Source organism: Olea europaea, chromosome 7, assembly GCF_002742605.1.
Source record: "Olea europaea var. sylvestris chromosome 7, O_europaea_v1, whole genome shotgun sequence".
Taxonomy (NCBI): Eukaryota; Viridiplantae; Streptophyta; class Magnoliopsida; order Lamiales; family Oleaceae; genus Olea; species Olea europaea.
The window spans coordinates 19760689-19784597 of NC_036243.1; the positions used below are offsets into that span (position 1 = coordinate 19760689).

The 23909-nt window shown below is 34.0% G+C and overlaps 5 protein-coding genes across 9 annotated transcripts; 4 read left to right on the forward strand and 1 right to left on the reverse strand.

Annotated features, from left to right (window-relative positions):
- The first annotated feature begins 9307 nt into the window (after window positions 1–9307).
- On the forward strand, window positions 9308–11612 carry LOC111397323 (polyubiquitin). Of its 2 annotated transcripts, none has more exons than XM_023024175.1 (2): window positions 9308–9411; window positions 10054–11612. In XM_023024175.1, the coding sequence occupies exon 2, from the start codon at window positions 10054–10056 to the stop codon at window positions 11425–11427; it is 1374 nt and encodes a 457-aa protein (XP_022879943.1). In that variant the 5' UTR covers window positions 9308–9411; the 3' UTR covers window positions 11428–11612. The 2 variants fall into 2 exon arrangements, with proteins under 2 accessions (XP_022879943.1, XP_022879942.1); XM_023024174.1 differs by lacking the exon at window positions 9308–9411 and adding an exon at window positions 9441–9735.
- Window positions 11613–12013: 401 nt separating this feature from the next.
- Window positions 12014–12871, reverse strand: LOC111397324 (2S sulfur-rich seed storage protein 1-like). The gene has a single exon (XM_023024176.1). The coding sequence runs from the start codon at window positions 12621–12623 to the stop codon at window positions 12171–12173; it is 453 nt and encodes a 150-aa protein (XP_022879944.1). The 5' UTR covers window positions 12624–12871; the 3' UTR covers window positions 12014–12170.
- Window positions 12872–15054: 2183 nt separating this feature from the next.
- On the forward strand, window positions 15055–16992 carry LOC111397329 (protein translation factor SUI1 homolog). Of its 4 annotated transcripts, none has more exons than XM_023024183.1 (5): window positions 15055–15238; window positions 15831–15894; window positions 16026–16231; window positions 16331–16384; window positions 16612–16986. In XM_023024183.1, exons 2-5 carry the CDS (start codon window positions 15858–15860, stop codon window positions 16711–16713), a joined length of 399 nt encoding a protein of 132 aa, XP_022879951.1. In that variant the 5' UTR covers window positions 15055–15238; window positions 15831–15857; the 3' UTR covers window positions 16714–16986. The 4 variants fall into 4 exon arrangements, with proteins under 4 accessions (XP_022879951.1, XP_022879954.1, XP_022879952.1 ...); XM_023024186.1 differs by having other exon boundaries at window positions 15058–15238; window positions 16669–16992; XM_023024184.1 differs by having other exon boundaries at window positions 15090–15204.
- Window positions 16993–18858: 1866 nt separating this feature from the next.
- On the forward strand, window positions 18859–22510 carry LOC111397325 (COBRA-like protein 10). Its single transcript, XM_023024177.1, has 2 exons — window positions 18859–19569; window positions 19778–22510. The coding sequence occupies exons 1-2, from the start codon at window positions 18993–18995 to the stop codon at window positions 21193–21195; spliced, it is 1995 nt and encodes a 664-aa protein (XP_022879945.1). The 5' UTR covers window positions 18859–18992; the 3' UTR covers window positions 21196–22510.
- Window positions 22511–22596: 86 nt separating this feature from the next.
- LOC111397328 (early nodulin-like protein 3) lies at window positions 22597–23706 on the forward strand. The gene is made up of 2 exons (XM_023024182.1): window positions 22597–22892; window positions 22989–23706. Exons 1-2 carry the CDS (start codon window positions 22688–22690, stop codon window positions 23465–23467), a joined length of 684 nt encoding a protein of 227 aa, XP_022879950.1. The 5' UTR covers window positions 22597–22687; the 3' UTR covers window positions 23468–23706.
- The last annotated feature ends 203 nt before the right edge of the window (window positions 23707–23909 follow it).

Here is a 23909-nt window from a genome sequence, read left to right on the forward strand (position 1 = left end):
AATTGTAAATTATTGTGTTTGATTGGTATAATTTTTCACGTGAAAAATGTTGAAATAAATGTGTTTTTGGTGTTCATTTGGCTTGTTAGACATGAAAATTGTCAATTAAAGAGATATAATATACTGTTATTGGGGATGAAATTTGTTTTCATTACCAAAAAAAATTCAAGAAAATTATCTATCTTTTAGTGTTCGTTTAACTTTGTTTTACATGAAAATTGTCAATTAAAATTAAATATTTTTTTACTATAATTCTTAGAATTTATTTCCATTGACAATTTTTTTTCTTTAAACTACAGTAGCCGGAAATTGGAATTCTCACCATATTGTTGAGAATTCCAATTCAAGGAAAAGTTGGAAATTGGCTTATGTGGCAAGAAAATTGAAATATGAATTCTATGGAAAATTTTGGCTATCAAATACCCTTAAAATTGAAGTTGGAATTGATTTTCCATCTTCTAGGGAAAATTTTCATGTATCAAACGGTGCCTTAGTGTCACTATGGTCAACTAATTTGATTTTGTTCCATCATGACCATCCGATTTCATATAGCATTTCATGATAGCCACCATTTTTCGTATAACGTTGAACTATGTCCATTCAAATTCTTTTCACAATTTTCACTAATTTTAAAAGGGGTAAAATAGTAATTTTGGCATTATTTATATAAAATAAATTTTTTTTAAAAATAAAAACTTATTTAAAAAAACGAAATAATATAAAAGCTTATTTAAAAAAAGTTACTTAAAAAAATAAAAACTTATTAAACAATTTCTAAAATAAAATAAAACTTATTTAAAAAAAAAGTTGCTAAGAAAAATAAAAATATATTTAAAAAAATGTTCCTTAAAAAAATAAAATAAATTAAAAACTTATTTAAAAAATGTTTTTTTTAAAATAAATTTTAAAATAAGCTAAAATTTTATTTTAAAAAATGTTACTTAGAAAAATAAATAAAATAAAAACTTATTTAAAAAAAAACTTTTATTTTTGGTTTTTAATTTATTTTTTTATATATAGCATAAAGTTACAATTCCACCCCTTTAAAATTAGTGATTAGGGTGAAAAAAAATTTGGGTGGCCATGATGAAACAAAAGCAAATTTGATGGTCATGGTAACACTAGATATAAAGTTAGATGATCATTGATGGATTTAACCCTTCAAAGAAATTACCTTCTTCGGGGAAGATATCCCGAGTGTGAAGGGAGAGGTAGTGACACAATTGTTATATTTGTTGCATAATTTGTAAGGAAGAGTTTGGGTTAAAACAATGCTACCATTATTTTTAACAAGAAAAAATTGTTTTCTTAACATAGTATTTGATGGTAGGTGGATGGAATGATCATTTTCGCAATAAAAAATGAAAGTGAGAGTGAAATTGCCAAAAAATGAAAGGTGGGTGATGTTTTGTACAAAAATATTAAAATGTGAGGACGTTTTGTACTAATTAGCCTTATAAAAGTTTTAAAAGATGAATTCCATTAACCAAAAGAGTAGCACAATAATAATGGACCATAATTCTTTTATCAATTTTTCAATTATGTATTTTATCAATTTTTATCCAAATCAATTAAAAATATAATTTTAGATAAAAACCAAATAGGGCTTAAGTGACAGTGTGGACAAAATAAATAAATAAATAAAATGTGGCAGAATAATCTTGCCGCACAAATTGTCAGTTCTAAGCATTTCATGATAAAATATTTTGATCTCATTTGACTTGTCTTTGGAAAATAAGATTTTAAAGCTGCTTTTGGACCCTGTTGTTGAATTTAACAATAATACTTTTTTAATTAGAAGAATTTTTAGATGACTAGTTTTCGGCCCGTGCATTCATTTTTTAGGTAATATTAAGTTATTAACGTGTCTAAATATTTATTCAGTTCTCTCAATAAATATACAAATTTGATTAATTGTTTAAAATGATAAATAGAAATGTAATCTTCATATATAACACACTTTTGACATTAAAAAAATAAAATAAAAGTTTATTAGGAAATTTTCTGAATGAAGTCAAAAATGTTATTAGATTATTTAAAAAATTAATTGATCGAGAAGAAAAAGTAACAATAAATCGAATTTCTTTTATATATAAAAAATTTTCAGACGTTAAAATATTAAGATGAAAAATTAGTTGGCCTCAATTTTGTGTTGCTATAATTGAAATGTATTTTCTGGGAATAGAATAAATGTTCCCTTGATGTATAAATTAAAAATCAAAATTATTGTAGCTCATAAATCAAATAATATTTTAGTTTGAGTGGTTATTTTACATATAAAGTACTTATTTGATGATAACTATATACAATATAATTAAATCGTGTAATTAGTCAAATCTAGTCAAATCTTTTTTTACTGTTCAATATCCAATTGATTTAATGACTTTTTTTTATTTACGTATAATAATATTTTATGAAAGATTATGCGATTGAAAATAAAAGAGAGAAAAAGCAGGAAAAAATTTAATGGAGCCAAACACAAGCATTTTGTCACTTAAATGGGGTTTGCCATCTTTCCACACTTTGCGGAGTCCTTTTTTTCTCATGTGCGGAGATTTTTTTTGTTTCACGGAGTTTATATATACTAAAATTATTTTATTTTTTTTAATGTCGTTGGCATGATGCGTGTGTGGAAGAATATTTGTCAACCACCATAAAAAAAATCTTCACAAAATACAAAAAATAAAAATGCATAATAAATCTTTTTATTATGCTAATAAAATTACAATAATTTTTTTTTACAAAAAATATAAAAATCATTTTTATTTTCAACAAAAAAACACATTTAAAAATTAGCAATTTCATAACCACGTTTTTTTTTTTAATTCTCGAAAATACAATTGTGAAAAAGGAAACAATATTGAATTACAACATTTATTACTTAAAAAATTCAATATTAAATAAATTTTATATATTTATAACAAATTATAAATCCATGTATGCAACTTACCGTATTTGCAGGCAGCTTATCGTAAATACAGCTTACCGTATATGTTGGATACCGTATTTGCAACCTACCGTATTTGCAAACAACTTACCGTATTTGTACCTTACCGTATATGTTGCCTAACGTATTTGTAACTTGCCGTATTTGCAACCTACCGTATTTACAAACAACTTACCGTATTTTCACCTTACCGTATTTGAAACTTACCGTATTTGCAGCCTACTTACTGTATTTTTACCTTATTGTATATGCTATCTACCGTATTTACAATTTACCATATATGTTGTCTACCGTATTTGCAGCTTATTGTATTTTTATATACTGATTTTTGCACTTACAAATACCACAGAACACCGTACATTCACTTACCAAACCGAATTTCAAAACAATTTCCAAATTTTTATTTTTCAATATAAGCATAAAATAAATATTAAATATATATGAAGCACAAAATATAAATAATATGAATATGGTGCTCAATCTTCAATTTTTCAATATTAAATTACACAAAATTTAGAATTATAATATTCACATTCAACTCAATCATATCAACGCTATCAAAGAATACGAGCAAAATAATTTGTATAATTTTGTATATTTTTTGTTCAAGTATGAAATATACAACTATATTTTTTCTCGATGACACAATACTATTATGCAATTGTAAAAATAATTTACAATTATTTTCTTATATCATGGAAACATTTATAAATATTGCTTCAAAAACTTTCCAAAAATTTAAAATTCATACACTAATAAAAATACGATAAATATAAAATTCATGCAATGCACATAAGGGCTCGCTTTACCTGAATACTATTTCAATAGTATTCAGTCTATAAGCCCCTCCGGGGACCGCAGGAGCGAGGGCTGCCTAGCTCCCTCTGATTCACCTCCTGGGTACCCCAGCATGGAGAAATCTATCGATTTTCCATGGCCGAGACGCACTGATCAGCTACTATAACCATAAAAAACCTAAATCTATCCTGCCGGGGTTTTTTCGTCCTAGTATGGAGCCATCGTCGGTCGCAGTGTAGCGGTGTTTCTAAACTCTAGAAAAGAGCAGAGAAACGATGTAAGCAATAGCGGTCTCCTCCCGAGTACCTGGGGAACCAAGGACCGCAGTCCCGCTTTGTATTTCAGGGCTTATTTACCCCCTCGTAGCTATGCTCTCATCAAGAGCCCCCTTCTCGTAGCCTCCGCATAGGATTCTTAGTTGAATAGCTTACACGGCTGGAGGTGATCTTCATCTATATAAAAAAAAAAAAAAAAAAAAAAGGTTACCTAACGGAGCAACTCCATGATGCACGGAGCAAAATTGCTCCTTTACTCCTGGATGCTAGGAGCAAATGTGCTTCGCGCATCACGGAGCATTTGTTTCGTGATGCGCGAAGTTGCTCTATTTTATTTTTATTTTTTCGTCAAATTTTTTTTTCACTAAGTGATTTATTTATTTATTTTAATAAAATCTACCATAAATCTTCTTTATCTACTTGAAACTCATTTCGAAAACTATATCATAAATATATCGAATGATCTAAATGAATATAAAAAATAGTTAAACGTACATCAAACGTGTGTGTTAAAAAAGCATATAATTCGTCTTTTTTATTAAAAAAATCAATTATTTTATTAATATTTATTATTTTTTCGTGACAATAATTTTTGATGTCATTTAAAAAATTTCCTAATAAACTTTTAAATTTTTTTAGTGTCAAAAGAGACATCATTTAAAAAATTAAGAATTTTGATAATATCCTAACTTTATAAATTCATTGACGATTGTCTGGTAGTCGAATGCATAAATCTTCTATATTTTCTCGAAACTCATTTCGAGAACTATGTCATAGATGCATTGAATGATCTAAATGAATATCGAAAATAGTTAAACGTAAATCAAACGTGTGTTTTAAAAATACTTATAACTCATCTTTCTTCTTTAAAAAAAATCAATTATTTATTAATGTTTATTATTTTTTCGCGACAATTTCTATAATAAAAATATTATGTGATATAAAACACAAGATCAGTTATCCAAGGAAAAGAAATTGATGTACCCGGTTAGGTGTGAATGCTTCATCAGTATGCATGTAAAGGTCAATAATGAAATGCTTCCTGAACGAATAGTAACTGGCATGATAAAAAATTCCTACAATTCGCTGTCATAATTTTTGTCTCACTCTCTCATGATGCGCGAGAAGATCTTTTTTGGAAGGACAGCTACAGTAACTCGCTTGTGTAAATCAACAATGGAGGCAATAAAGTGGTCTCATTAATTTCATTTCTGGAAGCTACAACATCTAACGAAGTGAAATGATATTTTTTAAGTGAAACTACAGTAACCGTCAGCAAATGGTTTTATAAAATCAATAAAGACAGCAGTAATGCTGCCATATTTCATTATTATTTTCAGAAAAACTTTTTTTTTTTGTGATGAATAATGCATAACAAGTTCAGCTACAATACAAAACCAGTTAAGTGTGAAACCGCTGCCTCAGGTTGAACAGTAAATGTTGGATCCTCTCTTTTAAAGTAAAGGGGCATAACAAGTTCAGCTACAGTACAAAACCAGTTAAGTGTAAAACCACTGTCTCAGGCTGAACAGTAAATGTTGAATCCTCTCTTTTAAAGTAAAGGGGATATTGGCCTAATGGCTCGTTTGGTATGTTTTTGAAAAGTCAAATATGGGGATGTTTTGCACTAATTAGCCTTATAAAAATTTTAAAAGATGAATTCCATAAACCAAAAAGAATGGCATGATACTAATGGACTATAATTTTTTATCAATTTTTCAATTACGTATTTCATCAATTTTTATTAAAAACCATTAAAAATGTAATTTTAGGTAAAACCAAACAGGGCTTAAGTGATAGTGTGGAAAGAAGAAAGAGAAGAAAAGGAAAGAAAGAGCTGTAGTATAGTCTTGCCACACAAATTGTTTGTTCTAAGCATTTCATGATAAAATATTTTGGTCTCGTTTGGCATGTGTATTGAAAAGTGAGGTTTTGAGATTTTAAAGCTGCTCTTGGACTCTTTTGTCTAATTTTATGAAAAATACATTTTTAGTTAAAAAAATTTTTAGATGAAGTTGGTCTAAGAGTTCGTTTGGTATGATTTCTAAAAAGTCAAACATGGGGACGTTTTTGTGCTAATTAGCCTTATAAAAGTTTTAAAAGATGAATACCATAAACCAAAAGAGTAGCATAATCCTAATGGACCATAATTTTTTTTTTAATCAAATTTTCAATTACGTATTTCATTAGTTTTCATCAAAACCAATAAAAAAAAATGTAATTTTAGGTAAAACCAAATAGGGCTTAAGTGATAGTGTGGAAAGATTAAAAAAAAAAGAGCGGCAGGGTAGTCTCGCCACACAAATTGTCAGTTCTAAGCATTTCATGATAAAATGTTGCCATGTGTTTTGAAAAGTGAGGTTTGGAGATTTTAAAGTTGCTTTTGGATTCTTTTGTCTAATTTTATAAAAATATTTTTTCAATTAAAAGAAATTTTAGATGAAGTTGGTCAAAGGGTTTACTTGGTATGATTTTTGAAAAAACAAAATGAATTCTTTAGCTCCAAAAAGTTGCTTTGGGATTCGTTTGATTAATTTTATGACGGTGCTTCTTATGATTAGAATAATTTTTAGAGGAAGTTAGTCCAATATGACTGCTTTTTAAAGTACTTTTGAAATACAAAGTTTACTTAAAAATTAATTTATAAACAAAAACTAAGGTAATTTCCTCCAAAAAATTTTCTAGACGAAGCAAAAGTCATGTTAAACGAATCCTAAAGTGAGTTCCTTTAAAAACTTTCGAATAGGAAGCTCCTTTATAAATTAATTTTTAATTAATTAAAAATTAAGATAACTTCTTGACAAAACTCTTTTGCGAAAAATAATAATTATGTCAAATAGACCCTTTATGACAATCAAAATAGAAGGCTTTTGATGGATCATTGGTCACACTGCCACAACTTTAGTCTCACTGATATCATATTAAAGATTACTGAACCTATCTCCGAACATCTTATGCACCCAACAGTCTACAGAGAGGATTTTTAACATGATAATCTCCTTAAACTCTATGACTTTGCAGTCCTATATACGATTTAAAGGAAAAAAACAACTAAACTTGTTTATTTTCAAAATACAACTTTATTTAAATGACAATTATTTAGTTTCAAGTGTAAACAATTAATTTTGATTATTTTACATAATTAAAATATTAAATCATATTTAGCTCCTGTTTGATGGGGATTAAAATAATATTTTTAGTAAATTTTGATAGAAATTGATAAAATGTATGGTTGAAACGTGGTGTGGCCCATTAAATATGTGGTTGAAATGAATTATTAACTTTGACTTAGCCCCTGTTTGGCCCCCATTACTGGAAAAATTAATGGGCGGAATAATATTTTTTTAAAAAATGAGTGGTTCAAAATGAAGAATTTTTTTTCGATTTACATGTAATATTATTTTATGGAAGATTGTGTGGTTGAAAATAGGAAATAGAAAAATGAAATGTAATGTAATAAAAATTAATGGGACTCAAACTGGTGCTTAAATTAAAATCTAAATTTCAACTGATACCAAATAGAGGCTTAATAAATTTATTTCCATATTTAAAAATGCTATCAATCTTTCTAATACCTTACAACTTGTTTGTTAAAGATTTTTGGAAATTATATTTTCTTAAATCATTTTCAGGGCCTGTTTGAATCACATTATTTTAAAAAAATACATTCGTAAACAGTGATTTGACATCATTTCAACCACACATTTTTCAATAAAATAATATTACATGCAAATCAAAAATTTTCCTTATTTTTTAATCATACATTTCCCATTAATACACTATTCAAGAATGCATTATTATCAAAATAATGTAGCTCAAACACTGCCTCAATCTAATATCCTTGAAGAAATCATTTTTGTATATCATAAAAAAATCAAAACTTCAAAACCCTTTGTTGGATAAGATTGATTATTGGAGTCCATGAGATTCCAAACCTAGAAGGTACACCAAAACGATTATTCTACGTATACATTATGAATTTATTTGCTAAACAAATGACATAATGAGATTTGACCAAATCAAAATCTCGTAAACCAAATAATAAACAAAAAACCCCCAATTTCTTTTTATTATTAATCCACTTTACATTAGCACAATTATTTAAATGATAAATCTTTTTGACAATTTTAATTCAATTTATCGTCATCTCATTAGTTTGTAGAAAAATACGTAGAAAGTGATGCATAAGAAGCATTTCCCGGTATATCACAAATCCTTATCACACATCAAAATCGCAACTAATCAACATTTGTAGACTAATATAAAATCATATTTTATTAATAATCGTGAATAGTATTGTTCACCTACTCCCTCTCAATTATTTCTCATGGACGCCTATTTTGATTTTCACGGGGAAATAGTCTTGTTAGGTTGAGTTTAAAACTATAATTAAAATTTAAGTCAAAATTAAAAAAATAAATTTAGACGCATATTAATGAGATTATAACTTTTTTAATTATATATTTAATCAATTTTTATCAAAATTTTTAAAAATATGATTTTTATCTAACCAAATTGGGCTGAATAATAAATTTCTTACGCTAAGCCTTAAATTTGCAAATTAATCCCTTGTTTGAGCTCTATTTTAATTTAATATATATTTTCCTTTCTCCATTTCTAATAACACATTTTTAAATAAGACAATATTACACACAAATTCAAAATTTTCTCCGACTTTTTAGCAATATATTATCCAAAAAATTAGGCCGTGGTTGCCATTTTCAACCCATTTTCCGTTTTCAAAAATGCGGAAAACGTATTTGATCTGTCATTTTCGAAAATGCATTTTCGAAAACAAGTTAAAATTTATATCTGAAAACGCAAAATGATTTTTTATCGTTTTCAGTTATAAATGTCGAAAACGCTCAAAGGGAAAAGCTAAAAATCGTTTTGAAAATGAAAATGGAAAATGAAAATGCAAACCAACCACTACCTTACTATTTCAAAAATATATTTTTTTTCCAAAAAAATCATTAAATTGGAGTCCAAACAAGGGATAATTCTCATAAGAGTTAATTTTTCAGTCCACTCTTTATGCTAATCAAAGTAATTTAATTATTAAAATCAATGCTATTATTGTAATCATTCTAGCAAAAATCAATAACATTTACACCACTTGCAGCGAGCGCGTGATTCAGTGGTCCGCACACGCACTTAATTTATCTCCACCCCTCAAAGAAAAGGATAACTTGCCTTTGACCCTGTGGTATTGGTGCACTACACGTCATTTAGCCACGTGGCGTGATCCAATTGGTTGTCTATCTAGGTCGGTTTCAACCTAAAGACGGTCGCCAGGCTATATAAAGGGGCCGCCTCGATGCAGATCTATCATCAAATACAGAATTCTCTTCTAATCTTTTCTGTAAAGCTCTCTCAGATATTCGTTTCAAGGTATTTGAGATTTCTCTGCTTTAGAATTTCGTTTTGAGTCGTAACTATTTCCATTTCTGATAATTTTTTCTCGGGGCATAGCTATAGACGATTTAGCAATGATTTATTCTGAGTTTTTCTTCATTAATTTTATGGTAGATTGATCTGTTCTTGCTCCATGGTCATGTGATCTGATGTGTCGATCGATTTTATAATTTGCTCCGGTTCTTGGAAAAAAAATTCTAGGCGAGTGTTGAACGTTCATTGATACTGGATCTGATTAATCGATGAAATTGAAATCCAAGAAGGATTATGATAGTATACGGAACTCAGGATTTTGGTCCCGTATGTCATCTGTTATTCTAGAAATTTCTGCGTTATGATGATATTTCCTATGGGTTTATATTTATATTTATTTGATGCACCGTTTGATTTTCATTTTTCTTCGATGAATTAGATAAATTATTTTAAGGATGTTTTAATATATTCTATTTAATTTTCCCAAGTTCAAATCGTTTTTGCTCTGTGTCTGTCAGTCAATGAATCTCTGTGGTTCGATTTGCTATTTTTTCGGTATTTATTCACGAGTCATATATTTTCTCATTTATAGAATTTAACAAGATAAATTCTGATACGGTCTTGTTTTTTGTTTTAACTTTACAGATGCAGATTTTCGTGAAAACCTTGACTGGCAAGACTATCACCCTCGAGGTGGAAAGCTCCGATACCATTGACAACGTAAAGGCTAAAATTCAAGATAAGGAAGGGATTCCTCCAGACCAACAAAGACTAATTTTTGCTGGTAAGCAACTCGAGGATGGCCGTACCCTGGCAGATTACAACATCCAGAAGGAGTCCACCCTTCATTTGGTCCTCAGATTGAGGGGAGGAATGCAAATTTTTGTTAAGACTCTGACAGGCAAGACCATCACTCTTGAGGTCGAGAGCTCTGACACTATTGACAACGTTAAAGCCAAGATCCAGGACAAAGAAGGTATTCCCCCAGACCAGCAAAGATTGATTTTTGCAGGCAAGCAGCTGGAGGATGGCCGGACTCTAGCAGATTACAACATTCAGAAGGAGAGCACTCTTCACTTGGTGCTTAGGCTAAGGGGAGGAATGCAGATCTTTGTCAAAACTCTGACCGGCAAGACCATTACTCTTGAGGTGGAAAGCTCAGACACAATTGACAACGTTAAGGCCAAGATCCAGGATAAGGAGGGCATACCACCGGATCAGCAGAGGCTCATCTTCGCTGGAAAACAGCTTGAGGATGGTCGTACTCTGGCAGACTACAACATCCAGAAAGAATCCACCCTTCACTTGGTTCTGAGGCTCCGTGGAGGTATGCAAATTTTTGTGAAGACCTTGACAGGCAAGACAATCACCTTGGAGGTGGAGAGCTCAGACACCATTGACAACGTTAAGGCCAAAATCCAGGATAAGGAGGGCATCCCACCGGATCAGCAAAGGCTTATCTTCGCTGGGAAACAGCTTGAGGATGGCCGCACTTTGGCAGACTACAACATTCAGAAGGAATCCACCCTTCACTTGGTTCTGAGGCTCCGTGGAGGTATGCAAATTTTTGTCAAGACCTTGACTGGCAAGACTATTACCTTGGAGGTGGAGAGCTCAGACACCATTGATAATGTCAAGGCAAAGATCCAGGATAAGGAGGGTATTCCACCAGACCAACAGAGGCTTATCTTCGCTGGGAAGCAGCTTGAGGATGGCCGTACCTTGGCGGACTACAACATCCAGAAAGAGTCTACTCTGCACTTGGTGCTTAGGTTGAGGGGAGGTATGCAAATATTTGTCAAGACTTTGACTGGGAAGACCATCACTCTGGAGGTTGAAAGCTCGGATACTATTGACAATGTGAAGGCCAAGATTCAGGACAAAGAAGGTATTCCACCAGACCAGCAGCGGTTGATCTTTGCTGGGAAGCAGTTGGAGGACGGAAGGACCCTGGCTGACTACAACATCCAGAAGGAGTCTACCCTTCATCTTGTACTCCGCCTCCGTGGTGGTTTCTAAATGTTATGCTGATAATAGTCTGCAAGTGATGCTGTGTGATCTACAGTGTGGTTAACACACTGTTCTATGGTTGTTTTTAGCCATTTTTGAATGGCTTATGTGAAATTTTCAATATTAGATGTTCTTGTTGCAATGAAAGTTCCAAGGGGTTCCCCCCATTTATGAATAAAAGTTAGTTTTGTGCATTCTCGGTCCTCAATATTTTGTATGTTTTTAGTTATTTGTCTGATGAGTGCTTACAACCTGCAATAACATAATGGATAGATTTTGTTCTCATAATATTTCTGGAGGGTGGACTGCTGCATCTTTGCCCTTTAGGGATGATATTTTGCAACTCTAGAGAACAGAAGGAAGCAGCAGAATCGAGTACCCGGTTGATATATTTTTGTCAATCATCTAATTTTCATGGTAATTGTGACTATAGTTTTCTCGTGGCGTTCTTTATCAGGAACCTAAGAAAGCTACTCTTCCTAAGGTTGTATTCTGTTGTATTTATTTTCTCAGTAGTCTAAAGATTGTATAAATTGATTCTTTTAGTTGTCCATTGTTCACTTGCGTTCTTTTTAGTTGTCAAGGGAAGATTGGATTGTGGGTTGAAGAGTTCTGAAAGGAAAAGATAATACACTGCAAAGCACACAAGATTGTGTGCTTTTTACATCAGTTTCTCCCCCTTAAACTAGCCAAAGAGCCAGAGAAAACATCTTTATTCTACACAGAACAACGACCTCCACAAGTCTCATAATTCAGAAAACCACTGCACGCAGTTGGCACTCTTGAGGTTCCAAATTACATTTACTGGGAAGATACTGTGCTTTCTCCACAATTTCTTCCATTTCTTGAGCCCCATAGCTTCCTTCTTCCTGCTGTTGCTGCTGCACAACTCGCTTCAGGTTTCTGCACCTGCAACCCTCCTTGATTTTTTCCAATTGTTGGCAGCAATCGTTGAGATGCTCCTCTGTTTGTAGGTTCTTGAAACTTCTGAGTGAAATTTTTTCAGATGGACTCCGTTGAGTTAAATACATCTTGCAGTGGTAGAGCTGCTGCTGCTGCTCGAACTGCCTCTTGCAGCCCATGCCCTTGTTTTCTTCCTCCACCACCGTGGTTGTGATGGTGGTGCTGTAGCCGAAGGCAGTGGTGAGGACAAGAAGAGCCACAAAGCAAGCCAAGAGTGGTGTGAGTTTAGCCATTGTGTGCATATAGAGTTTGTGTTTGGTGCAGGAGAATAATGGGGGTAGGAGTTGGGGTGTATTTATAGTTTTTTGGGGGCGTTTGCATGGACAGTACGTGGAGGTGGCAGAAGAACACGGAGGCTAGGCAAGGTGGAGAGGTGGCGGAATGATGGGGAGTCATCTAACACGTATTTATACGTGCATATAGTGTCAAAATATGGTTGCACCTGGTTTTCCATCCACAGAATTGAAGGCACTGCTGCTAAATGGCGTTTTATTTTTATTTTGAGAATGCTTTCTTGAACTCGTGAGCTGGTCGGACATTGGCTCTATTTATATATATGCAAAATTGTCCGTCAATTTGTTAATTTGTTAATGTAGCATGAGAACATTATTACGATTCTTTCCAAATGTAAGATCATAAGGTTCTCTTTAAAATGATTAAAATAAGATTTTTCACCAAGAACGGGAGAATTGGAGTGTGTGTATAAATATACATATATGTACATTACATTACGAAAAATATATAGTCATATTTATACATTTCCTAAGACTTATCCATAATTACAAGGATTTTGATTTTAAATTAAAATTTAAAACAAACACGCACATTACTCCCATTTTACAAATATATTTCCTATCTTTTTACGTTGACAATCTAACAGGTGCTCTAAATAATTTTTGGAACATTTGGATGTTCTTTTTGTTAATTCCCATTATTTCCCGTCCCATGTTTAGCCCAACTTAGTGATAGCAATATATCGAACCGAGCCGGCTCAGTCTTTTAACCCACGAGCTTGGCCCGAACTCGGACTCGTGGCTCGTGGAAGATGAGCCGAGCTCGAGTTCGGCTCGTTGCTCTCTCACGAGCCACAAGCTCTCAAGCCGAGCCGAGCTCATGAGCGGCTCGTGAGCTCGTGATTATTATTATTATTATTTTTAAATTGCACATTTTGGACATTTTTTTAAAAAAAAATTAAAAATTTTTGACGAACTCTCAACTCGTGGGTTCGTTAAAATGGCTCGTGGGCTCGACAAGCCAAGCCCTATTCGGCTCGTGGATTTGAAGCCCTGCTTGGCTCGAGCTCGTCAAATTTCACGAGCTGAATTTTGACGAGCCGCTCAACCCGTTTGACATCTCTACCAAACTTGGCTTGAGCTCAAACCACATACAAGACCCACATATTAATCATCATCTAACGATGACATGGAATGTGAACAAATTTGGGTTAAATTCACCAATAGTCAACCAACTTTATATTTAGTGTCCTCATGACTATCTAATTTGATTTTATTTTACCATGATCACTTAACTTTATACTTATCATCTGACCATTCAATTTGATTTTATATCACCATGATCACCCAATTTCATATAATGTTTCATTATGACCACACAATTATATATAACGTTTTATCATGATCATCCAATTTTTTCACAATTTTCACTAATTTTAAAAGAGGTAAAATGATAACTTTGCATATATAAAATTAAAAAATAAAAATAAAATTTGCTTTAAAAAAAGTTACTTCAAAAAATATTCTTTTTAAAAAAAATCTTTCCTTAAAAAATATAAAATAAACTCTTATTTTAAAAAAAAAATTACTTAGAAAAATAAAATCAAAACTTAATTTTAAAAAATATATATATACACACACACACACAATGTAAAGTTATCTTGTTACTCATTTTAAAATTAGTGATAAGCTTGAAAAGAAATTGAGTAGCTATGGTGAAAAGTTATATGTTATATGTAGTTGGACGTCTATAGTGGTACTAGATATTAAGTTGGGTGGCCATAATGAAACAAAATCAAATTATGCCCCTATTTGGCCCCTATTTTCCTTATCATTTTTTTTCCTTATTTTCAATCATACAATTTTTCATAAAATAATATTACACGCAAATCAAAAAATTTTAATTCTTTTTCAACTACACATTTTTAAAAAAACACTATTCCAACCATTAAAATTTGGATAGAATGAGGGCCAAATGGGGGCTATGTAAATATGGTGACACTAAGTTCTCGTTTTATTAGCAGTTTTTCATCTTAAAAATTTAATTTATTCCGTTATTTCATTATTTCAGTCATCATTATTGATTTTTTCACTCTCAGGTAGGATTCACTTTTTTCTCTAACGATAAAAAATTTAATTCTCATAATCACTATTGAACATATTCTAAATAAAAAATGGGTGGCTATCAATGGATTTAACTTGAACAAATTTAGTCCCTGTTTGATGACTATTATAATGAGAAATATGGATAAAATGTATTTTAGAATAGTAATTTTGGAAAGAATGTGTGGTTACAAAAATGAAAAATTTCTAATTTATGTATAATATTATTTTAATGAAGAATGTGTGGTTGAAAAGAAAGAGGGAAAAATGTATTAAAATTTTAAGGGTAATCAAAGCTTTACTTGTCTACTTCCCGTACCTTTGGCTATAGAACCGCCACGTAATTTTTCTTCATAATCAGAAAATTGTTCGCTGTTCCGCAATCAGACAATAAAAACTCGACAGACTAACGTTTTCCAACCCTTTTTCCTCACAACTGATCCCTCTCCCAATCTCGCCCTCTCCGCTTCGACTTATACGAATTTAGGTTAGAATTTTCCATACCGTAATCATTTGATCAGGTAAGTATTCTCCTCCAATAGATCTTTTGAATTATTTTGTTTAATTGTTATAATCGTGAAGAAGTGCACGTTCTTGACTGTAAATTTCCTCTTCTGAAATCGTAGACTTTTGTTTGTTTAAATTTATTTCTATAGATCTATTCGCTTTTGATTTCCTTAGATTATATGGTTTGTAGATCGACCTGCTTATTATTTATTGGTTTTTTTAGTTCCCTTTTTTTTTCGTGCTTTTTTTTTTTCGTGCTAATCTTATTTCTCTGGCGAATTATTTTCGATATCTCTGTTTATGTTGATAGTATAGATAAAATTAGGATGCGAATATTTGAATTTTTATGTTTCATCGATGTTTTTCTTCCCTAGTTAAAACAGGGATATTCAATTTCAGTCTCTTAATGCAAACAGTATTGTAGTATTTGATAATTAATTAATCATTGTTAATTTGCTAAATTTTTATTTCTTTCTTCCACCCTTGAGAGCATTAATATCTAAGTCTAAACTTGCAACCATATATTATATGTTCATTAAGTTCTCATTATGATTTGTAATTTCATTTCTTTCATCCGGGTCTGAGCAATCAAATCTTCTTCAACAGACGCTCTTTTCATATCAGCCAAGTTTCATGTCTGATTTTGACATCCAGACTCCTGCTGCTTTTGGTACGCTGTTCCTGTTCTCTTGTTTCTTTTGTTTTTTGAAAAGTATTATATGCTCTGCCATACTTAAGAGCGTAAGAGGGAAACTACGTCATTCTTGCAATTGACTGTTGGAATTTCCATGTAATGCATAGATCCTTTTGCGGAGGCAAATGCTGATAATTCTGGTGCTGGTTCAAAAGAATACGTTCATATTCGCGTACAGCAAAGGAATGGTAGGAAAAGCCTGACAACTGTGCAGGGATTGAAGAAAGAGTTCAGTTATAATAAAATACTCAAGGATCTTAAGAAAGAGTTTTGCTGCAATGGTACTGTTGTCCAGGACCCAGAACTAGGCCAGGTGTGTATTGTTTCTTGATTGATGATCTATTTTCTTTGCCTCCTTCCATTTAATTGCAACTCAGCAAGTTGGATGTTGAAGTATGTTTATCTTGTGTAGGTTATTCAACTTCAAGGTGATCAGCGAAAGAATGTTTCCACCTTTCTTGTTCAGGTGATCACTTTGTCTGTTCCTTTGTGTCTCATCATATGTAAAATTTGATTTGTAAAATGTGACCTGTAAGAAATTGAAATCATAGTTAGCCAAGGAGGAAGAGAAGTTGAAGAAAGCATCTTTAAGATTTTTATTTGGTGAGCGTGAGGCGGAAAAGACGATATTTAATTTTTAGGGCTTTTCAGTTTTCTGACTAAATGTTATGTTTTAATCTGGTTTCAAATCAGGCTGGAATTATGAAGTTTTCTGACCAAATGTTATGTTTTAATCTGGTTTCAAATCAGGCTGGAATTATGAAGAAGGAGCAGATCAAGATTCATGGTTTCTGAGCAGCGGCATTAGTTACTGCACAGTTCTATATTATTCTCGTGCCAGTGCAGACACAACTGCCTTTCCAAACATGATATGCAAACTTAGTCCATTTACCTAATAGTTCTTTTATGTTTTTTTTGGAGACTGTAAACTTTATTCCGTTGTTTGCCACCTAATTCTCCTGCAAGTGTCTTGTGATGGTAATGTGACGTTTATTACTGTTAACATTTATTAGTGCTAACGAACGTGCACAGTAATGGATGTATTTGCGGAGTCGAGATTCCAAATTTGCTGCTGCTTTGTTGTCGCATCTGTGTGATTTCTGTCGTCCATGGCCTTGTTATACATTTGTGACTGTTTCTCTTGGTCATATGGTACCTTTGACAAAAAGAGAAGCTGGGATGCCTTATGTATTGCATTCAAGGTGATGTTTACACAATCTTGCAGTACTCATTACAAATTCTAACATTCAGAGAGTGAGTAGAGTAAATTCCCACCATATTGTCTCTTTCTCCACAGTTGTGTCTTTTTGATATATGGAGGAGATGGTTACCCATTGAGAGATGGCAAAAATAAAGTCACCTTTCTTTCTTTTGTAGTATCCTGTATATGCATTAAGGAAACCTTTCCCAAATCTTCCTTCCATTCTTGCTCCCGTATAACTTTATTTGAAGTTCATCTTTTACCATACGCTTTGGCTCTTCTTAGTGATCCTTAAAGCCATGTCTCTGATTATGTCAGTGTGTCTTCACAGGTTCATCTCCAAAATTATTAAATCTCTCCAATAAGCAAGCATTCTCCAATTTATATTTATTCAATATTGCATGATTTTGGGCGAAGTATGTGTGCCTGCTTCTTCTTTCCATAAGCTCCGCTTAAATTAATCTTATTATCAATTCGTCTAGTTGGATATGGTGGTCTTGGGATACAATGAGCAACACAGAAAACGTTTTTAGTGTTGGATCTTTCAATCGATTAAAACTGCATAAGAGTATCGGTAACGCCTCATCTTTCATGTCATCTTGTCCCATGAAACATTCTATTAGTTCTTCCAGGGCACCCCTCTAGTCATGTCAATAACTCCCTTCAAACTTCTAGCCATCGTGATAATTGCTAGTGGCAAACCAGCACACCTTTTTGTCAGTTTTTCTGTTATTTGTGAGAAATTCCAATCTTCTGTAATCCAGACATCATTCTTGAATGTACAGATATCAATGGTGACTCAATATTTGGATGAATCTGAAATAGAAGACGACTATGTAAATACTTCAAAATCTCAGTTATCAAATTCCATTGTGGAAGACACTTCTTCTTGGAAGATTTCACCATGTTTTCATTCTTCAATGCTCGACCCTGTTTGGCAGCCCTCATGTCCTCATCATCGCACCCAAAGGATCTACGTGCAAGGCTTTTCCCATGTAGTTCTGCAACTCGCGAATGTTTAGCTCTTGTGACGGTGAAGCGAAATATATCCACAGAACATATTTTAATTCTTGAGCTTGTTGTAGAGACGTTGTACCAGAGTTGTGTTGCCATCTCCTCCCTGACGTAAATGCCAAAACTTGAAGCCGCATTTCCCATTAAACATGGTCAAATTGTCTGCAAATTTCCTTCAAATGCCTGGCCTTTACATTCTACTGTTGCAAATTTCTCCTTTATTGTCTCGTCAAATGAACTGAAAAGTGGCATCCATCAAACCTGCCCAAATAGTCGTATTTTTATTACTCCCAACCCTACCATCACTCTCTACCCATGCATAAGTGCATGCAATAGGACGCTACAATGGCTACGGGGCAGACAGCCATTACCATCCCACAACGTTGAGAATTTTTGGAAGTCGGGCGGTAGGCAAGCTTTAAAAATCCTCATTTACCGATTCGTTTAGCTAATTATTTCAAATATGAATTATCTGAAATAAAAATTATGTTTTATTTTACGAAACAAACTTGTAAATTGGGTCAAATTTCCCCAACTCTTTATTTATATATAAATGGCTTGCTTTGTAATTTCTATTTATAGAAAAATCTTGTGTTTTTTCTTAACTGAATCTCTGTCTTCTCCGCAACAATAGGTAAAACTAGAGGAAGAGAACGTAGGTGAACAGGTCATACGAATTTCTGCGACTCTTATAATCCCATTTTAACTGTCTCAAACAAAGTTTTCTTTTCGAGTTTCTCTGTCACCTTCCTGCACCGTGTGTCGTCTCACGGGGCGTCGGCTGGTGAATATCCTCACTTTTCTCAAATAATCTTTTCTTCTTCTTTGTCGTTTACATATACATAGTTTTAACTCCAAAATGTTGATAAGAAGAATACCCTGGAGAGTGCTTTCTTGCATTGCTCTTGTTGTGTTTTCTTGTACCATTGAGATAACTAAGGCTCAAGATTATGACTCGCCGGATACCCCGGCGGCGCCTCCACCCGAGCAAGGAAAATGTGATGGCATTTTTGTCACCTATAATTTTATGGGTCGAGAGAAAATTTATCCATTGGTGAAGAACACTTCAGCGCAGGCGTGGTCGTTCAAGGCGATGGCTACAGTGATGAATGCAGGGGCTTATGAGCTGAAATCGTGGAAGATTTTAATTGGTTTTCAACATGAGGAGCTGCTGGTTTCAGTCGATGGGGCGGTGGTTGCGAATGGAGATGGAGATGGATTTCCGATTAAGGTCGGAAAGAATGGGACCCTTTTTGCCGGATTCCCACAGTCTGATTTGGAAACCGCCATTGACACTGCCGGGGATTATACTAAGATGATGGTGCAGGTCAATATTAAAGGAACGCTATTCGGGGTGAAGCCTTCAGCCACTCCCATGCCTAAGACAGTAAAGCTAGTCAATGATGGATATAAATGTCCTGGAGCCACGCGTCGAGGTATATATCTATCTATGTTTAATGTTTCGCAAAAATTCGACCTGAATGTATGTGTTCTTTATTGAATACTCGTTCATTTAAAAGTCTAGATGAAGACGACAGATTTTTGTCGAAAAGTTTTGATATCCATTTAAAAATGGATGAACTATACGGCTTTCACCACACAATTGAAGAAAAAATTGTTCTGATATTTTACATTATTTTTCAGGAAGTTACATGCATGTCTGCTGTAAAAGGGATCCTAAATTTAAGGCTAAGAAAATCAAAACCAAATTCATGCCTCGCCAATATGGAGACCTGTCCTTCACGTACGACATTCTTCAGGCATATGAAAACAAATACATGGCACAGGTTACCATTGACAACAATCATCCACTTGGTCGACTTGATCAATGGAACTTAACTTGGGAGTGGATGAGAAATGAATTCATTAACAGCATGAAGGGAGCCTACACTCACAGAAAAGACCCATCAGATTGCATTTATGGTCCACAGGGACAATACTACCAGGATTTTGACTTCTCGACTGTAATGAATTGCCAGAAAAAGCCAATTATTTCCGACCTACCTCCTGAGAAAGAGAACGATGACAAGGTTGGGAGATTGCCTTATTGCTGTAAAAATGGCACCCTTTTGCCAAATACTATGAATGAAACCAAGGCAAGAGCTATTTTTCAGTTAGAAGTTCTCAAGCTTCCACCTGATATGAACAGGACAGCACTTTATCCTCCCCAGAATTGGAAAATTGAAGGTTTGCTGAATCCAACTTACGAATGTGGCCCTCCTTTTAGGGTTGATCCGACAGAATTTCCAGATCCCAGTGGAATCGCTGCAACGTATTCTGCTGTTGCAAGTTGGCAAGTTTCTTGCAACATAACACATCCCAAGCCGAAGCATGCAAAATGCTGTGTTTCTTTCTCGGCTTATTATGCTGATTCTGTTGTACCCTGCAACACCTGCGCATGCGGCTGTGATGATGATGCAGGGTGCAATCAAAATGCTGCGCCATTGCCGTTGCCTCCAGATGCACTTCTGGTGCCTTTCGCTAATAGGACGCAGAAAGCAATAGCTTGGTCTAAACTGAAACACCACAAACTGCCGGCAAAACTGCCGTGCCCTGACAATTGTGGGGTGAGCATCAACTGGCATCTTGACACTGATTACAAAACTGGATGGACTGCAAGAATCACACTTTTTAACTGGGATGAAATTCCGTTCGTTGATTGGTTCACTGCATTCCAGTTTAAGAAGGCCTTTCCGGGATACGAGAAAGTTTACTCTTTCAACGGCACCAAACTGACTCGACCCAGTAACACCATCTTCATGGAAGGCTTACCAGGATTGAATTACCTGGTAGGAGAGGTAAACGGGACTCACCCGGATAGAGATCCCAGAGTTCCTGGAAAACAGCAATCTGTTATTTCATTCTTGAAAAAAGACACCCCCCATATAAAAGTTGCACAAGGTGATGGGTTCCCTTCAAAAGTGTTCTTCAATGGTGAAGAGTGTGCTCTTCCAAAACAACTTCCCATAAGAAGTGGCGCCACCCGATCCCCCATCAGTATGCTGTCAGCAATTTTGCTTTCTGCTGCTACTTTTGTGCTGTTATCGGGTCGCTTAAACTGAGAACACATTTCAGAATTTTCTTACCAGGGTACAAAATTTGAGAAATGAAAATTATTCCTTTTAAGCATTGATAAAGAACAAAGATATTTTCTTGATTTTGATTTATAGATTTAATCCTTTCTCTGTCTTGGGAAATAAACGGAAACGCTGTGATTGACAAGATAACCAACGGCAGGATATGCAACAAAGATTATCGAAGACTGGTTGGTTCTTATCCGACAAGTAGATGAAGGGACTGTAACAAGTTTGAGATGTATAGGAACTTGTGATTGTTGTTATGAATGATTATATTGCATTTAGCTATTATTACAAATTAGCATTGAATGTTTTAGCATGTTGGTAATGTTCAAGAGTCAAAAAGTACTATTGTCAATCTGGACTTGAACGTTCTTCACTAGTTAGTCTTAGAACTTAGAAAATAGGTCCTTATTTAGGATCAAAATCAGATAATTGATTTTGGAGAAAATCAGGATTTTCGATGAATGCATATATTTGATTTCTCGGGGCTTTGCATGAACCGTTCATCATACTCGACTTCTTGTTCCCAAACGCTCTTTCGCCTTTATGTCACTTGGTTGGTCTCTCTACCATTCCCCTGCTGCCTTCGATGACGAGGCCAAAAAATTTGTATCAAGCATTTTATTGTCCTTCTTCATCTACCAACTCACTAAGCCACTATGTTAGGGGCCTTAAGCCTGATGTAGGCTATTTCTCTCTAGATGATGAAACTTATCCCCCACAGTCTTGTAAATAACTTCGTTTAACTCAAGCTAATTTTGAAGTTATTATCTATTCAATGTGTTAAGTGACTATCTCGTTTGAAAGCTTAAGGGGTTTGTACTTGTAATCAATATTTTTGAAGGAACTCTAATATGCTTTATCCTGATTTGTACATTTTCGAGAGTCTGTAACACTGTAAAATTTCTATTCACTTTATCTAAAAAGTTGAGAGAGAGATTTTTTTCTCAAATGGCTGCACTTACACTAATATTTTCATTGATATATGGCCTAATACTCTGTCTCTTTCTCTACCATTTGTGTATGTCAAGAGAACATTTCAGATCAGAAGGGGGAATCGAGGGAACTAAGTAAGATCCGAGAATTGATACCTGTGTTTAATCTGGAGTGTTAGGGGGAATCTACACTTCAAAATTCAAATCCCATTGCCCAAAGTGCAAGAAATGAAAATTCTTGATAATGATGAAGCAAAGTATAAACTCCCTGAATAAGATACTAAAAGAGATCAAGACCAGCACAGTCTTGTTGAATAAAGTGGTCATATGCTTTGTGCTGGAAGCCAAGAAATCCCAAAGGGGAATAATAATAAAAAGAAGAAAAAGCTTCACTGCCACAGTTTATAAAGAAAGATGCAACCTCATCTACAAATACCCTCACCATCAACGTTTGTGTTCACCCCAAATCCCAATAGCTACAAAAAAAACTCTTAAAATATAGATTTTTGCTAGAAGGCTCGTTTTCAAGTTCTTTTTCGATGGCTGAAATTGTTTTAGTATTGAATAGAAAAGCCTTTTATTTGATGGGGCTATTTAGTGTTCTGTTACTGACTCAGAAGGGCAATGCTTATGAATTCAAGGTGGGAGGTCCAAAAGGCAGTTGGGCAGCTCCTAGTGATCCTAATGCAGCCAACTTCAATAAGTGGGCAGAGATGAACAGGTTTCAGATTGGCGACACCCTGTGTAAGAAGAACTCTTCCTTTATTTTCTCCACTTTGAATTAGTTTTACCGAACTAGGTGCTTTCTTTCATCTTCATCAAGTTTTTGCTATTTTGCAGTCTTTGTTTATCCTGCTGATAGAGACTCTGTGCTACACGTAACTAAGGATGACTACACAAATTGCAACACGGCTGCACCCCTCGAAAAATTCTCCGATGGCCACACAGTGTTCAAGTTTAATCAATCAGGGCCATGTTACTTCATAAGTGGAGTTGAAGATAACTGTAAGAAAAATGAAAAACTGGCAGTAATTGTGATGGCAGATAGAAGCAACCATTCTTCAAACTCTAACCAAACAATACCATCTCCAGCGCCTGCCAGTGAAGTCCCCCCTTCTCCACCTCCCTCAGCAGAGGTGCCACCATCTCCAGCTCCTGCCGGTGAAGAGTCTCCTTCTCCCCCTCCCTCGGGGGAGGAAAACCCGGCTGCAGCTCCTTCTCACGAATCTCATCCTCCTCCTCGAAATGGTGCTTCTGCTATTTGCTCAACTGCAGGCTTCATTGGGGCTTTTGTAGGTTCATCCCTCTTATTTTTTTGAACTGAAAATATGCATCCAAATCGATTGGCTTTCGTTTCTTTCCCCTTGAAGTTCTTTGGTTTGTTTGTCCATAATTTTTCCTTCGTTCTCTTGGTCGATTCAACCTCAAACCCTACTGATTGTTGACACTATTAAGAAATAAGGGGATAGCTTTGCAAAGTTTGCATTGGACACTGCTTCGTTATGTATTGTGGATAGCGTAAAAATGAATAAATAAAGCTCAAAATATTTTGTGTGGATGCTAGTTTTTTTTTTTTCCACATTCCATCAAAGAAAAAACTACAGAACCCATATGATGAATAGGATCACCTGCGAGTTCAATGGTGAAGTTACTTTCACATTTTAATTTATTGCGTAGGGTACGCTTATCAATCCCTTGCAAGCCACATTTTGTATAACAAGTGCTTCAACGCACAAACGTCGACTTCGAGTTTCACTAGCA